Source organism: Heptranchias perlo, chromosome 2, assembly GCF_035084215.1.
Source record: "Heptranchias perlo isolate sHepPer1 chromosome 2, sHepPer1.hap1, whole genome shotgun sequence".
Classification (NCBI taxonomy): Eukaryota; Metazoa; Chordata; class Chondrichthyes; order Hexanchiformes; family Hexanchidae; genus Heptranchias; species Heptranchias perlo.
In genome coordinates, this window is record NC_090326.1 from 49,746,776 (window position 1) to 49,764,559 (window position 17,784).

Here is a 17,784-nt window from a genome sequence, read left to right on the forward strand (position 1 = left end):
GTTCTCTGCTAATTCCTCAAGCTTACTATCTAAATCATCTGGGGTTGATGTAGCTATGTTGGTGCTTGCAACAGATGGTGTGAATGACGCAGAGTCCTGTGGGGTGCTGCTTGTTTCTGTGGCATGGAGAATGCTGTCTGGTTCCTACAGCAAGCCGACAAAGCCGGAATAAGGAACATGAGTTACAAATGCAAGAGAAACACCTTCAAACAGTGCTTGCATACTAAGTTTAGGGGTCTTGTGCTTTGGTATGCAGGTGAATATGTGAGCAATTGAGTTAGTTAGTTAATAAGTAACCCATGACTTTCTATTGGATGATTGTATTGACATCCTGGCTTTGACTGAAACTTGACTGACTAGTGGCAACACCTTGGCCCTTACCAAAGTCTCCCCACCTGGCTATAGTTTCCACCACCTGCCTCACCCAAACTGCCACAATGGTAGAATGACCCTTATCACCAAATCACACCTCAACCCCCCCAACTCCTCTGGTGCCTTCTCTTTTTTTTTTATTCGTTCACGGGATGTGGGCGTCGCTGGCAAGGCCAGCATTTATTGCCCATCCCTAATTGCCCTTGAGAAGATGGTGGTGAGCCGCCTTCTTGAACCGCTGCAGTCCGTGCGGTGACGGTTTTCCCACAGTGCTGTTAGGTAGGGAGTTCCAGGATTTTGACCCAGCGACAATGAAGGAACGGCGATATATTTCCAAGTCGGGATGGTGTGTGACTTGGAGGGGAACGTGCAGGTGGTGTTGTTCCCATGTGCCTGATGCTCTTGTCCTTCTAGGTGGTAGAGGTCGCGGGTTTGGGAGGTGCTGTCGAAGAAGCCTTGGTGAGTTGCTGCAGTGCATCCTGTGGATGGTACACACTGCAGCCACTGTGCGCCGGTGGTGAAGGAAGTGAATGTTTAGGGTGGTGGATGGGGTGCCAATCAAGCGGGCTGCTTTATCTTGGATGGTGTCGAGCTTCTTGAGTGTTGTTGGAGCTGCACTCATCCAAGCAAGTGGAGAGTATTCCATCACACTCCTGACTTGTGCCTTGTAGATGGTGGAAAGGCTTTGGGGAGTCAGGAGGTGAGTCACTCGCCGCAGAATACCCAGCCTCTGACCTGCTCTCGTAGCCACAGTATTTATATGGCTGGTCCAGTTAAGTTTCTGGTCAATGGTGACCCCCAGGATGTTGATGGCGGGGGATTCAGCGATGTTAATGCCGTTGAATGTCAAGGGGAGGTGGTTAGACTCTCTCTTGTTGGAGATGGTCATTGCCTGGCACTTATCTGGCGCGAATGTTACTTGCCATTTATCAGCCCAAGCCTGGATGTTGTCCAGGTCTTGCTGCATGCGGGCTCGGACTGCTTCATTATTTGAGGGGTTGCGAATGGAACTGAACACTGTGTAGTCATCAGCGAACATCCCCATTTCTGACCTTATGATGGAGGGAAGGTCATTGATGAAGCAGCTGAAGATGGTTGGGCCGAGGACACTGCCCTGAGGAACTCCTGCAGCAATGTCCTGGGGCTGAGATGATTGGCCTCCAACAACCACTACCATCTTCCTTTGTGCTAGGTATGACTCCAGCCACTGGAGAGTTTTCCCCCTGATTCCCATTGACTTCAATTTTACTAGGGCTCCTTGGTGCCACACTCGGTCAAATGCTGCCTTGATGTCAAGGGCAGTCACTCTCTCCTCACCTCTGGAATTCAGCTCTTTTGTCCATGTTTGGACCAAGGCTGTAATGAGGTCTGGAGCCGAGTGGTCCTGGCGGAACCCAAACTGAGCATCGGTGAGCAGGTTATTGGTGAGTAAGTGCCGCTTCTATCAAGCACCTCACCCTATTCCACCTCTGTTGCCTCTCCTTTAAAATCTTTGTTGTCTATACCCCAAAGCCCAATCCAGTTTCTCCCTGAGCTATTCGCCCTCTTCCTCTGCAGCCTCAGTGACTCCTAATCCCCAACTCAGGTCCCCTTGCCGTCTCTCCTCCAAATGGACCATCTTCCTGACCTCCCTAAACCTCTCTATCCATATTTACATCCACCCCCTCAGAGTCTTCGTGTCCATGCTTTCTCTACTTCTCATGGCGTCAATCACCAACAAGGCTATCTCTGATCACCTCCATGAATCCCTTACCACCCTGGAAAAAAACTCTCCCCCAAGTTGCTTACAACTGCACTCTCAAACCTCCAACTGTCTAGCTTTAGGCCCTCCATTCACATGATACCTCCGCAACTGTTGATTTGTTCAATCACTCACCTACCTCCACCTTCAATGCCCTCATCTTCAGTAAAACTTTCACTGGCACCTACCCGTGTTGTTCCCCTCGGCATAACTCCCATCTTCACCCCGTCAAATCCAAGGGATGCAAATTTCGGTATACCTGACACACAACTTGCTTAGCCATCCATTGCTAGATCTGGCTGGACCACATCAAGCTCTACCAGTCCTCGCTCTTATCTGCCAAAACAGATCAACTACTCTAGGATCATCTTGGAGAGCAAAGATAATCTTCGGCTCCTTTTCTCCACTGCCAACTGTCTCCTTAAACTCCTCTCCCCCCTTTCTCCATCCTTACATTTTAACAAGTGCAAGATGATGTTGCATTCTTAGTCACTTAAACAAAGTTATTCAGTCAGCTACCTCTATTCCTTCCCCTCTTCCCCAGTCCACAAAACCAAATCTCCTCCAAGTGCCTCCTACGCTATGCTGAACTCTCATTTCTCTCTAGTTTCACTTCCATCTCCACTGATGCCTTCTCTGAGCTCATCTTGCCCATGAGACCCTCTCCCTGCTCCCTCAACCAAATTTATCCTAAAATCATGACCAACCAACTTCCTGTCCTGGCCCCCATGCTAGATGACATTGAAATGATTCCATCTCTTCAGACACTTCCCATCTCCCAGCTTGCAAGCTGCTAGAGTCAGTTTGTTTAGTAGACAGAACATCTGATGGGTCCCCCACTGTCTACCAATCTGACCTCAGGTATATCCATCTCATCAATTTTATTTTATATAGAGCAGCAGTTTTCTGTGTGGCGTACCCCCTGCAAGCACTGACACTCCATAAGACTTCATACATGTGTGAACTGAAACCCAGGTTGGCAGTCATACTTCACCCAGGGTGTCAGCCTTGGCTCAGTGGTAGCACTCTCGCCTAAGTCAGAAGGTCCCACTCCAGAGACTTGAGCACATAATCGAGGCTGGCACGACAGTGCAGTACTGAAGGAGATGTTAAACCTCTCAGTTGGATGTTAAAGATCCCATGGCACTACTGGAAGAAGAACACGGGAGTTCTCCTGGTATCCTGGCCAACATTTATTCCTCAACTAACACCTAAAACAGGAGATATGATCATTTATTTCATTGCTGTTTTTAGGACTTTGCTGCCTGCAAATTGGCTGCCATGTTTCCTACATTACAACAGGGACTACACTTCAAAAGTACTTAATTGGCTGTAAAGTGCATTGGGACATCCAGAGATCGTGAAAGGCGCTATATAAATGCAAGTCTTTTCTCTTGCTTTCTCTAGAACACATTCAGAGGCACATCCAGGAGAGGGCTATTTAAACAAACAGAACATTTGATCAATTAATAGACAATTTTTTGTGTTTTTTTCGCTCCTGTGCCACTTATGCCACACCTGTTACCAAGTATGTATGAAGGTTTAACAGTCATTAAAGAACTTCCTGTCACCAGAGAATATTCCCCCTAAACTCCAACCTCTTAATTCTCCAAGCAATATTTTCTGGTTGGTCCCCAATAGGAATTCAGTTCACATGCTGTTTCTTCTTGAATAATTAACATTAATCATTAAGGGCTTTTCATGGAGTTCAGTTGGGGCCGTGAAAGGGGATTGATTCTGTTTTCCTAACCTCCATTGATTTCCTTCCAGCATCCATATCATTCCACCTAATTGAGGCATTACTTATATTCCTGGGGTTTTCAGCCGGTGTCCATGCACTGCTCTGCTGTGTTTTGGTGGGGATCAATAGGAATTGCGTGAATTTCTAATTCCATTACTGAACAAAGAGCATTCTGAAAAGTATCTGTCATTACCCATGAGGCAGACACTGTATTTTGAAATACAATGCATTTGGTTCTGCCGGAGTGGGAGCATGTTGGAGGGCAAGAGTTAGGTTTGGTCATTTGTGCCTTTAATTTCCCAAACGGCAAGTCTCTGAATGGGGATGTGTTGAGCAAAGGTCAGGTGCTTCTCCATAGATGGGAAATAAAAATGGGAGTGTTTCACCCCAGCTTGGTTCTATGCACGTCCTAATCACCTGATCAAGGCAAACATCGGTAGAGGCCCTCGAGCAGGTTGCTATCTAGCCTCTCAACCAGGAAATGGTTCATGGCTCAAAGAGGTTTAAGGACAGCTAGGAACAAATGTAAATATGAATAAACAAGTTACAAAAGAAAACAAAATGGGTGAAATAAATAAAATCTATTTTTCAGTCACCTTTTACCAAACTCTTTTTAAGAGTCTCTGAAAATGATGTTGACAGGTCACTTATTTACACTTAACTGAAAATGGCCAGTGGGTGTGGCAGAATGCTTTTGACAAAGTGTCACATGGCTAAAAGCAACAGGAATCCAGGATAAAGAACTGGACATGAAGTTGATTAAAACAAGGGAAAGTAATCATGAGAAGTATAGTGTCAGATTGGGACAGTACGACTTTCATGAGTGCTGAGTTGAGTCTTGCAGAGTCAGCACCTAGGGGTAAATTTTAACAATTAGGTGGCTGACTGGAGAAGCACGCGGTGGGCTGATAATACCGACAGGAGGTCCAGTCCATTTTGAAGACTGAGCTTCATTAGAATTCATCTGGCAGGGAGCGGCCCGGTGTAGCAGACTTTAGAAGGAGAAAATCTCTGTAATGTGGTGCAGCAACTGAAAAATCAAATAGAATACTAGGATATACTCCAGAGGTTACACTAAAATTTTACATTGTAATGGTCAGTATTGGAGTACATTGTTCAATTCTGGTTGCCCTGTCACATAAAAAGAACAAGCTTTTGCGGGAAAACTGACTTCAGCCAGCTGTATCTGTAACAATAATGGCCAATTCACTTAACTGATTAGACCATGATAATGGGAATGTCTATCCTGGCTGGATCTTCTTAGTTAGTGTCAACACCTGTGTTCAAAAATTAAGTCAAGATTTGTTTGATGGCTAGGACTGTGTTTGAAATGTTAATATAAGCGAGTTAGCAGACCACGGAATACAGAAATTAAATTATTCTGATTGCTGAGCCATCAAAGCAAAATGTTTTCAGAAGGATTTTATTAGCAAGGCATTAAAGCCCTCTCACAAAGTGTGAGAACTGACTTAAAATGCATGAATGTAAACTGATAGGATTCCCATGGCACTAAATCACAGTTCGGGTTATTCAACTTTATTTCTGTCTGGAGATCTAAATTCCCCTGGTTGCAAATTCATGCAATTGATATGCAACTTCACATCTTGAAGATCTACAAAAAAATATTTAATCCAAGAATACTGCTGCTTATTAGGTTGTGTAAGAAATATGTTCTAAAAAAAGGTATTTTAACTCCTTGTGGACTGAGTCTATCTTTATTGTTTTAAGTATTGTACTTTCGGTAAAATGTTGCATTTTATTGCCAATGTGTTTCATTCTACCGGTAAATAAATCTGACAAATAGTGTTAACCTGTAACATTGGTCTAACAATATGGTACTTTCCACCTTTCAAAGAAGGAGGATGTTGTGTCTAATAACACAATATAAAGGTAGTAGTTAAATCTGGACCCACTAGCTCATTCACATCACATGTATGGGTGTAAGTTTTGTTTCATGGTAGACTCGGTCTTCTTATGGAAACTGCCTGTTTGCTGTAGACATAAGGCAAAGGTATAGGGAGAATGCCTGGACCACAACATTTATTCAAATGCACAAAGCTCCAATGGTTGCATTCAAAACTATGTCCCTTCTCAATGCCCCATATGCATTGGCAATGTACATATATTAATGACATTCAATAGGAAGAATTTTTTTATCAATGTTGGTCTTCCAGCTTTGGCCTGAACTATGGGATAGATTTCTTGGCATGGAGCTTCATGCAGCAGGCTTACACGTTGGGAATCAAAGCACGGTGGCATTGGGCTCAGCGGGGTTTTCCATCCATAGGTAACATTAAAAATGGGCACAAAATTTGCACAGTGTACATACATTATGTTAATACATGACACACATTATAATTTTGGAATTCTGACATCATTATTGAAAATAGCATGATTGCATATAAATGTAGAATGGGCCATTTTCCCCTAAAAAGGCGAAGTGTGTGCTACAATTTCGTATCACGTAGTCAGGAAAATAAGTGATAAACATTTCAGCTATACCTAGGCACTTAGATAAAGGCCAGACCAGATTCCCTGTAAAAGATCTATTTCCATCTGGTATGCATTTTAGATAAATACCGCTCCTTATATTTTTTTTATTTGGAAGTATTATTTGTGCAAAGTAGTGTTTGAAAACATATTTTGGTTTTATGTATCCTATTTAGGCAATTCTTCCATGTTATGTATATATTCATTAGTAAGGTGCGTATTTCTCTGTTTTATATTGGAATATATATGTATATGTATATGATGTATATGTATATGTGGAACAATGCCAGGATTGTGGAGATTCACTTATGTGAGAGTTAGTCACATGTCATGAATGTAGTATCCATGATGCATTAGTCCACATTTTACAAACATTATGGAGGATTCAATTAGAGCCAGAAATTCAGGTTGAGGAGCCACTACGCAAACAGAGCAGAAAAAGGTTATTGGTTGGCATGATCATGGTGCTGTACGCTATAATGTGGACAGCTTGTCCTCTGCCAAGGCAGTAAACCTTACCTAACAAAGCTGCGAGATGCGTCAGGATCCTGTGCTGTCACTGCACCGATAACAGTCCCCACGTCAATGTCTTCATACACCTCTAACATGTAAAAGGGTCTGCTGAACACTGGAGGCTCGTCCACATCCTCAACTGCAATTCTTACAGTGGCTGTGTCTTTGTATGGACCAAGGTAAAGGAATCGAGGGTCAAGACGACTATTCAGAGCCTCTACTTTTAAGGTGTAGCTTTTCTTGCTTTCATAGTCCAACATCTGAGTTAGAAGAGCAAAACGTTAGTTGTCTGATTGCAAAACGAAATGGAGAGAAATACCAGAAGAAAGTTATTGAACGTGTCTGCACCTTTCTCACAAGAACGACACCTTCTTGTGTCGCCTTGTCGGTAGTGATGTCAAACATATTTATCCCATCACCGTCAATTATGCGATAAGTTATTTCTGCATTTTCCCCCGTATCTGCATCATAAGCTTTTATTCTGCCAACAGCAGCACCTTCTTGGGAAGATTCCAGCACACTCATTTGGTATGTACCTGCAGGAATAAGAAATTCTCTCAGCTGGTGTTGCAGGGTTAGACCTTTCAATGGGTTAGACTCTAATAAAACTCAACCAATTAGTTAGGGCTAGCAAGGATGACCTAACTGGAAACACACATTCAATCAAATGTAAACATGACTTAAGAACAGGATGGAAGTGTAATGGTGACAGGTATTTCACAGAATTGATCCTGTCAGCTGAGAATCTCAAAAACTCTTCAGTTTCAATTGATACAACTATTAGCCCAGTGGGGAAACTGTCAGAACAGCTTCACATATGACCACAAGCAAAAGTCACCTTTTCACCAGCACAATAAGCTTTGCAAGAAAGAATCAATTCACCCAAGGCTGAGCAGCGTAGGTTTGGTTTGACTTCCAGGTTTGCAAACTCAAGCTGGTATGACTATATTACTTTACATCAATAGTGTGCCTTACTCAGTTGGAGCTTTGCATTGTTTTTCGTTGTGTTCTTAAAAATATTGTTGAATTTTAAATTAATTCTCAGAATGTGGGCATTGCTAGTGAGGCCAGCATTTATTGCCCATCCCCAGTTGCCCTGAGAAGGTGGTGGTGAGCCTTCTTCTGCAAATGTTTGATACATCTGAGTGGCTTGCTAGGCTCAGAGGCAGTCAAGCATCAACCACTGGAGTCACAAAGAGGCCAGACCAGGTAAGGCCAGCAGGTTTGCTTTCCAAAATGACATTAGTGAACCAGTTGGGTTTTGACAACAATCTGACAGCTTCATGGTCAGTTTTACTGATACCAGCTTTATATTTCCAGATTTTTAAAAAATGAAATCAAATTCTCAAACTGCCATGATGGGAATTGAACTCATGGGGCATGATTTTGACCCCAAGCCGGGATGGGGACAGGGGGGTCACATTGCGGATGGGAAACCCAGAAGTATAGGTTTCCCGGACGTCCTTACGATTTTGTCAAAAGGATGTCTTTTATTTTTTTTTGTCGGTTTGCCATCCAACTGTCCGGTCTTACTGACAGGATGGTTTCAGTCAGACAGGAGAGCAGCCAGGGAGAGGACGTGAAAAGGTAAGTCCTCAGGTAAGTCATTGATTGTATCGATGGGCAGGAGGGCATGAGGGGTCATGGGTGGGCACGGGTCACTGTTGGGCAATGGGGCATGGGTGGGCATGGAAACTGATGGGCATGGGGGAGTGAGTCATGGGGGAAGGATCGGGGGTCAGTCAAGAGGAGGTGATGTCAGGTTCGGGGGTCATCGTGGGGGTCCACGACTGTGGGAGGGTCAGAGATCAGGGTGGGGAGTCTGCAATCATTGGGGGGGTTGCTGCAGGTAGGCTTGGCAGGCTTGTGGGAAGCATTCCTGCAACACAGGGCCCACAAACTGTGCCAGAAAGGCACTTACCTGCAGTTTTGTGCCTTCTTGCCTCCTCTCCAAATGACAATACCCTTCAAACAATACACTACAATACCCTTCAATCACGACACTACAATACCCTTCAATCACTATACTACAATACACGTCAATTACTACACTACAATATCCTTCAATCACAAAACTACAATACCCTTTAATCACAACACCAGAATACCCTTCAATCACTGCACGACAGTACCCTTCAATCACTACACTACAATACCCTCCAATCATGACACTACAATATCCTTCAATCAATGCACGACAATACCCTTCAATCAATACTCTACAATTCCCTTCAATCACTAAACGACAATACCCTTCAATCACTAGACTACAATATCCTTCAATCAATACACTACAATACCCTTCAATCATTACACTACAATAACCTTCAAACAATACACTAATATACCCTTCAATCAATAAACTACAATCCCCATCAATCAATACACTACAATACCCTTCAATCAATACACGACAACACCCTTCAATAAATACACTACAATACCCTTCAATCACTACACTCCAATATGCTTCAATCAATACACTACAATACCCTTTAGTCACTAAACTACAATACCCTTCAATCACTGCACTGCACTAATATTTCAATCACTACATTGTAAATACCCTTCATTCACTGCACTACACTAACATTTCAATCACAACACTGCAATACCCAACAATAACTACACTACAATACCCTTCAATCAATACACTACAATACCCTTCAATCAATACACGACAATACCCTTTAATCACTACACCAGAATACCCTTCAATCACTGCACGACAATACCCTTCAATCACTACACTACAATACCCTCCAATCACGACACTACAATATCCTTCAATCAATACACTACAATACCCTTCAATCATTACACTACAATCCCCATCAATCAATACACTACAATACCCTTCAATCAATACACGACAACACCCTTCAATAAATACACTACAATACCCTTCAATCACTACACTCCAATATGCTTCAATCAATACACTACAATACCCTTTAGTCACTAAACTACAATAACCTTCATTCACTGCACTACACTAACATTTCAATCACAACACTGCAATACCCAACAATAACTACACTACAATACCCTTCAATCAATACACTACAATACCCTTTAATCACTACACCAGAATACCCTTCAATCACTGCACGACAATACCCTTCAATCACTACACTACAATACCCTCCAATCACGACACTACAATATCCTTCAATCAATACACTACAATACCCTTCAATCAATAAACTACAATCCCCATCAATCAATACACTACAATACCCTTCAATCAATACACGACAACACCCTTCAATAAATACACTACAATACCCTTCAATCACTACACTCCAATATGCTTCAATCAATACACTACAATACCCTTTAGTCACTAAACTACAATACCCTTCATTCACTGCACTACACTAACATTTCAAACACAACACTGCAATACCCAACAATAACTACACTACAATACCCTTCAATCACTACACTACAATACCCTCCAATCACAACACTACAATATCCTTCAATCAATACACTACAATACCCTTCAATCATTACACTACAATAACCTTCAAACAATACACCAATATACCCTTCAATCAATAAACTACAATCCCCATCAATCAATACACTACAATACCCTTCAATCAATACACTACAATACCCTTCAATCACGAGACTACAATACCCTTCAATCAATACACTACAATACCCTTCAATCAATACACTACAATACCCTTCAATCAATACACGACAACACCCTTCAATAAATACACTACAATACCCTTCAATCACTGCACTGCACTAATATTTCAATCACTACATTGTAAATACCCTTCATTCACTGCACTACACTAACATTTCAATCACAACACTGCAATACCCAACAATAACTACACTACAATACCCTTCAATCAATACACTACAATACCCTTCAATCAATACACTACAATACCCTTCAATCACTAAACTACAATACCCTTCAATCACTAAACTACAATACCCTTCAATCACTAGACGACAATACTCTTCAATCAATAAACTACAATACCCTTCAATCAATACACTACAATACCCTTCAATCAATACACTACAATACCCTTCAATCACTAGACTACAATACCCTTCAATCACTAGACTACAATACTCTTCAATCAATAAACTACAATACCCTTAAATCAATAAACTACAATACCTTTCAATCACTACACTCCAACACCCTTCAATCATGACACTACAATACCCTTCAATCCATACACTACAATACCCTTCAGTCACTACACTACAATACCCTTCAATCTCTGCACTACAATACCCTTCAATCACTGCACAACACCAACATTTCAATCACTAAACTACAATACCCTTCAAACAATACACGACAATATACTTCAATCACTACATGACAATAGACTTCAATCAATACATGACAATACCCTTCAATCACTAAACTACAATACCCTTCAATCAAGACACTACAATACACTTCACTGAATACACTACCACACCCTTCAATCGATACATGACAATTCCCTTCAATCAATACACTGCAACACCCTTCAATCAATACACCACAATACCCTTCAATCACTACACTCCAATACGGTTCAATCAATACACTACAATGCACTTCAATCACTACACTACAATACCCTTCAATCACAACACTACAACACCCTTCAATCAATACACTAACATACCATTCAATCACTGCACTGCAATACCCTTCAATCAACATACTACAATACCCTTCAATCACTACACTTCAATACCCGACAATCACTAAATTAGAATACCCTTCAATCAATATACTACAATACCCTTCAATCAATACACTACAATACCCTTCAATCATTACACTACAATAACCTTCAAACAATACACTAAAATACCCTTCAATCAATAAACTACAATCCCCATCAATCAATACACTACAATACCCTTCAATCAATACACTACAATACCCTTCAATCAATACACTACAATACCCTTCAATCAATACACGACAACACCCTTCAATAAATACACTACAATACCCTTCAATCAATACACTACAATACCCTTCAATCACTAAACTACAATACCCTTCAATCACTAGACTACAATACCCTTCAATCACTAGACTACAATACTCTTCAATCAATAAACTACAATACCCTTCAATCAATACACTACAATACCCTTCAATCAATACACTACAATACCCTTCAATCACTAGACTACAATACCCTTCAATCACTAGACTACAATACTCTTCAATCAATAAACTACAATACCCTTAAATCAATAAACTACAATACCTTTCAATCACTACACTCCAACACCCTTCAATCATGACACTACAATACCCTTCAATCTATACACTACAATACCCTTCAGTCACTACACTACAATACCCTTCAATCTCTGCACTACAATACCCTTCAATCACTGCACAACACCAACATTTCAATCACTAAACTACAATACCCTTCAAACAATACACGACAATATACTTCAATCACTACATGACAATAGACTTCAATCAATACATGACAATACCCTTCAATCACTAAACTACAATACCCTTCAATCAAGACACTACAATACACTTCACTGAATACACTACAACACCCTTCAATCGATACATGACAATTCCCTTCAATCAATACACTGCAACACCCTTCAATCAATACACCACAATACCCTTCAATCACTACACTCCAATACGGTTCAATCAATACACTACAATGCCCTTCAATCACTACACTACAATACCCTTCAATCACAACACTACAACACCCTTCAATCAATACACTAACATACCATTCAATCACTGCACTGCAATACCCTTCAATTAATATACTACAATACCCTTCAATCACTACACTTCAATACCCGACAATCACTAAATTAGAATATCCCTTAATTAATACGCTACAATACCCTTCAATCAATACACAACAATAGCCTTCATTTACTAAACTGCAATTCCCTTCAATCAATCCACTACAATACACTTCAATCACTACACCGCAATACCCTTCAATCAATACACGACAATACCCTTCAATCACTGGACTAAAATACCCTTCAATCACTACACTACAATACCCTTCCATCACGACACTACCATACACTTCAATCACTACACTAAAATAACTTTTAATCACTACACGACAATACCCTTCAATCACTACACTACAATACGCTTCAATCAATACAGTATAACACCCTACAATCACTAGACTACAATACCCTTCAATCAATACAATAAATTACCCTTCAATCAATACACTATAATACCCTTCGATCAATACACTACAATACCCTTCAATCAATACACTACAATACCCTTCAATTAATACACTACAATACCCTTAAATCAATACACTACAATACCCTTCAATCACGACACTACAACACCTTTCAATCACTACACTACAATACCCTTCAATCACTACACGACAATACCCTTCAATCATGAGACTACAATACGCTTCAATCACTACACTACAATACCCTTCAATCTCTAATCTACAATACCCTTCAATCATGAGACTACAATACCCTTCAATCAATACACTACAGTATCCTTCAATCACTAAACTACAATACCCTTCAATCACGAGACGACAAAAACCTTCAATCAATACACTCCAATGCCCTTCAATCACTACACTACAACACCCATTAATCACGACACTCCAATACCCTTCAATCAATACACTACCATACCCTTCAATCCATACACTACAATACCCTTCAATCACTACACTACCATACCCTTCAATCACTACACTAAAATAACTTTTAATCACTACACGACAATACCCTTCAATCACTACACTACAATACCCTTCAATCACTACACTACAAAACGGTTCAATCACTAGACTACAATACCCTTCGATCAATACACTACAATACCCTTCAATCACTACACCACAATACCCTTCAATTAATCCACTACAATACCCTTCAATCACGACACGACAATACCCTTCAATCAATACACTGCTATACCCTTCAATCACTAGACTACAAAACTCTTCAATCAATACAGTACAATAAACTTCAATCAATACACTACAATACCCTTCAATCAGTACACTAACATACCCTTCAATCACCACACTACAATACCTTTCAATCACTACACTACAATACCCTTCAATCACTACACGACAATACCCTTCAATCATGAGACTACAATACGCTTCAATCACTACACTACAATACCCTTCAATCTCTAATCTACAATACCCTTCAATCATGAGACTACAATACCCTTCAATCAATGCACTGCAATACCCTTCAATCAATACACTGCAATACCCTTCAATCAATATACTACAATACCCTTCAATCACTACACTACAATACCCTTCAATCAATACACTACAATACCCTTCAATCACTACACTAAAATACCCTTCAATCAATACACTCCAATACCCTTCAATCACGACACCACAACACCCATTAATCACTACACTCCAATACCCTTCAATCAATACACTACAATACACTTCAGTCAATACACTACAATACCCTTCAATCACTGCACTGCACCAACATTTCAATCACTAAACTACAATACCCTTCAATCACTACATGACAATAGACTTCAATCAATACACGACAATACCCTTCAATCACTAAACTACTATACCCTTCAATCAAGACACTTCAATACCCGACAATCACTAAATTAGAATACCCCTCAATCAATACGCTACAATACCCTTCAATCAATACACTACAATACCCTTCATTCACTAAACTCCAATTCCCTTCAATCAATCCACGACAATACACTTCAATCACTACACTACAATACCCTTCAATCACTACACCACAATACCCTTCAATTAATCCACTACAATACCCTTCAATCACGACACGACAATACCCTTCAATCAATACACTGCTATACCCTTCAATCACTAGACTACAAAACTCTTCAATCAATACAGTACAATAAACTTCAATCAATACACTACAATACCCTTCAATCAGTACACTAACATACCCTTCAATCACCACACTACAATACCTTTCAATCACTACACTACAATACCCTTCAATCACTACACGACAATACCCTTCAATCATGAGACTACAATACGCTTCAATCACTACACTACAATACCCTTCAATCTCTAATCTACAATACCCTTCAATCATGAGACTACAATACCCTTCAATCAATGCACTGCAATACCCTTCAATCAATACACTGCAATACCCTTCAATCAATATACTACAATACCCTTCAATCACTACACTACAATACCCTTCAATCAATACACTACAATACCCTTCAATCACTACACTAAAATACCCTTCAATCAATACACTCCAATACCCTTCAATCACGACACCACAACACCCATTAATCACTACACTCCAATACCCTTCAATCAATACACTACAATACACTTCAGTCAATACACTACAATACCCTTCAATCACTGCACTGCACCAACATTTCAATCACTAAACTACAATACCCTTCAATCACTACATGACAATAGACTTCAATCAATACACGACAATACCCTTCAATCACTAAACTACTATACCCTTCAATCAAGACACTTCAATACCCGACAATCACTAAATTAGAATACCCCTCAATCAATACGCTACAATACCCTTCAATCAATACACTACAATACCCTTCATTCACTAAACTCCAATTCCCTTCAATCAATCCACGACAATACACTTCAATCACTACACTACCATACCCTTCAATCACTACACTACAATACCTTTCAATCACTACATTACAATACCCTTCAATCAATACACGACAATATCCTTCAATCACTAAACTACAATACCCTTCAATCACGACACTAAAATACCCTTCAATCAATACACTCCAATACCCTTCAATCACTACACTACAACACCCATTAATCACTACACTCCAATACCCTTCAATCACTGCACAACAATACCCTTCAATCACTGCACTACACCAACATTTCAATCACCAAACTACAATACCCTTCAATCACTAAACTACAATACCCTTCAATCAAGACACTTCAATACCCGACAATCACTAAATTAGAATACCCCTCAATCAAAACGCTACAATACCCTTCAATCAATACACTACAATACCCTTCATTCACTATACTCCAATTCCCTTCAATCAATCCACTACAATACACTTCAATCACTACACCCCAATACCCTTCAATCAATACACTACAATACCCTTCAATCACTAGATTAAAATACCCTTCAATCACTACACTACAATACCCTTCAATCACTACACTAACATACACTTCAATCACTACACTAAAATAACTTTAAATCACTACACGACAATACCCTTCAATCACTACACTACAATACGCTTCAATCAATACACTATAATACCCTTCAATCAATACACGAAAATACCCTTCAATCACGACACTCCAATACCCTTCAATCAATGCACTACAATACCCTTCAATCACTAGACTACAATACCCTTCAATCAATACAATAAATTACCCCATAATAAATACGCTACAATACCCTTCAATCAATACACTACAATACCCTTCATTCACAATACTCCAATTCCCTTCAATCAAGACACTACAATACCCTTCAATCACGACACTACCATACCCTTCAATCACTACACGAAAATAACTTTTAATCACAACATGACAATACCCTTCAATCACTACACTACAATACCCTTCAATCACTACACTACAATACCCTTCAATCACTACACTACAATACGCATCAATCACTAGACTACAATACCCATCGATCAATATACGACAACACCCTTCAATCAATACACTACAATACCCTTCAATCACTACACTACAATACCCTTCAATTAATACACTACAATACACTTCAATCACTACACTACAATACCCTTCAATCAATACACTACATTACCCTTCAATCAATACACTGCAATACCCTTCAATCACTCGACTACAATACCCTTCAATCAATACAGTACAATAAACTTCAATCAATACACTACAATACCCTTCAATCACCACACTAACATACCCTTCAATCACCACACTACAATACCTTTCAGTCACTACACTACAATACCCATCAATCTCTAATCGACAACACCCTTCAATCATGAGACTACAATACCCTTCAATCAATGCACTGCAATACCCTTCAATCAATACACTGCAATACCCTTCAATCAATATACTACAATACCATTCAATCACTACATTACAATACCCTTCAATCACAACACTACAATATCCTTCAATCAATACACTACAATATCCTTCAATCACTAAACTACAATACCCTTCAATCACTAGACGACAGAACCCTTCAATCACTACACTACAATACACTTCAGTCACGACACTACAATACCCTTCAATCACTGCAGTACAATACCCTTCAATCACTGCACTACACCAACATTTCAATCACTAAACTACAATACCCTTCAATCAATACACTGCAATACCCTTCAATCAATAAACTACAATACCCTTCAATCAAGACACTTCAATACCCGACAATCACTAAATTAGAATACCCCTCAATCAATACGCTACAATACGATTCAATCAATACACAACAATACCCTTCATTCACTGAACTCCAATTCCCTTCAATCAATACAGTACAATACCCTTCAATCACGAAACTACAATACCCTTAAATAACTAGACTACAATACCCTTCAATCAATAAACTAGAATACCCTTCAATCAATACACTACAATACCCTTCAATCAATACACTGCAATACCCTTCAATCACTGCACTCCAATACCCTTAAATCACTAAACTACAATACCCTTAAATCACCAGGCTACAATACCCTTCAATCAATACACTACAATACCCTTCAAGCAATACACTACAATACTCTTCACTCAATACACTACAACACCCTTCAATCACTACACGACAATACCCTTCAATCAATACACTGCAACACCCTTCAATCAATACACTACAA

The 17,784-nt window shown here is 39.9% G+C and overlaps 1 protein-coding gene across 1 annotated transcript in view; it reads right to left on the bottom strand.

Annotated features, from left to right (window-relative positions):
- LOC137339218 (cadherin-6-like) overlaps positions 1 to 17,784 on the bottom strand; it is a 204,682-nt gene that overhangs the window by 54,823 nt on the left and 132,075 nt on the right. Inside the window, exons 6-7 of the mRNA XM_068001880.1 lie at positions 7,206 to 7,393; positions 6,864 to 7,117 (exon numbers count right to left, since the gene is read on the bottom strand). Of these exons, the coding sequence (XP_067857981.1) occupies positions 6,864 to 7,117; positions 7,206 to 7,393 (442 nt within the window). The remainder of the gene's footprint in view (positions 1 to 6,863; positions 7,118 to 7,205; positions 7,394 to 17,784) is intronic.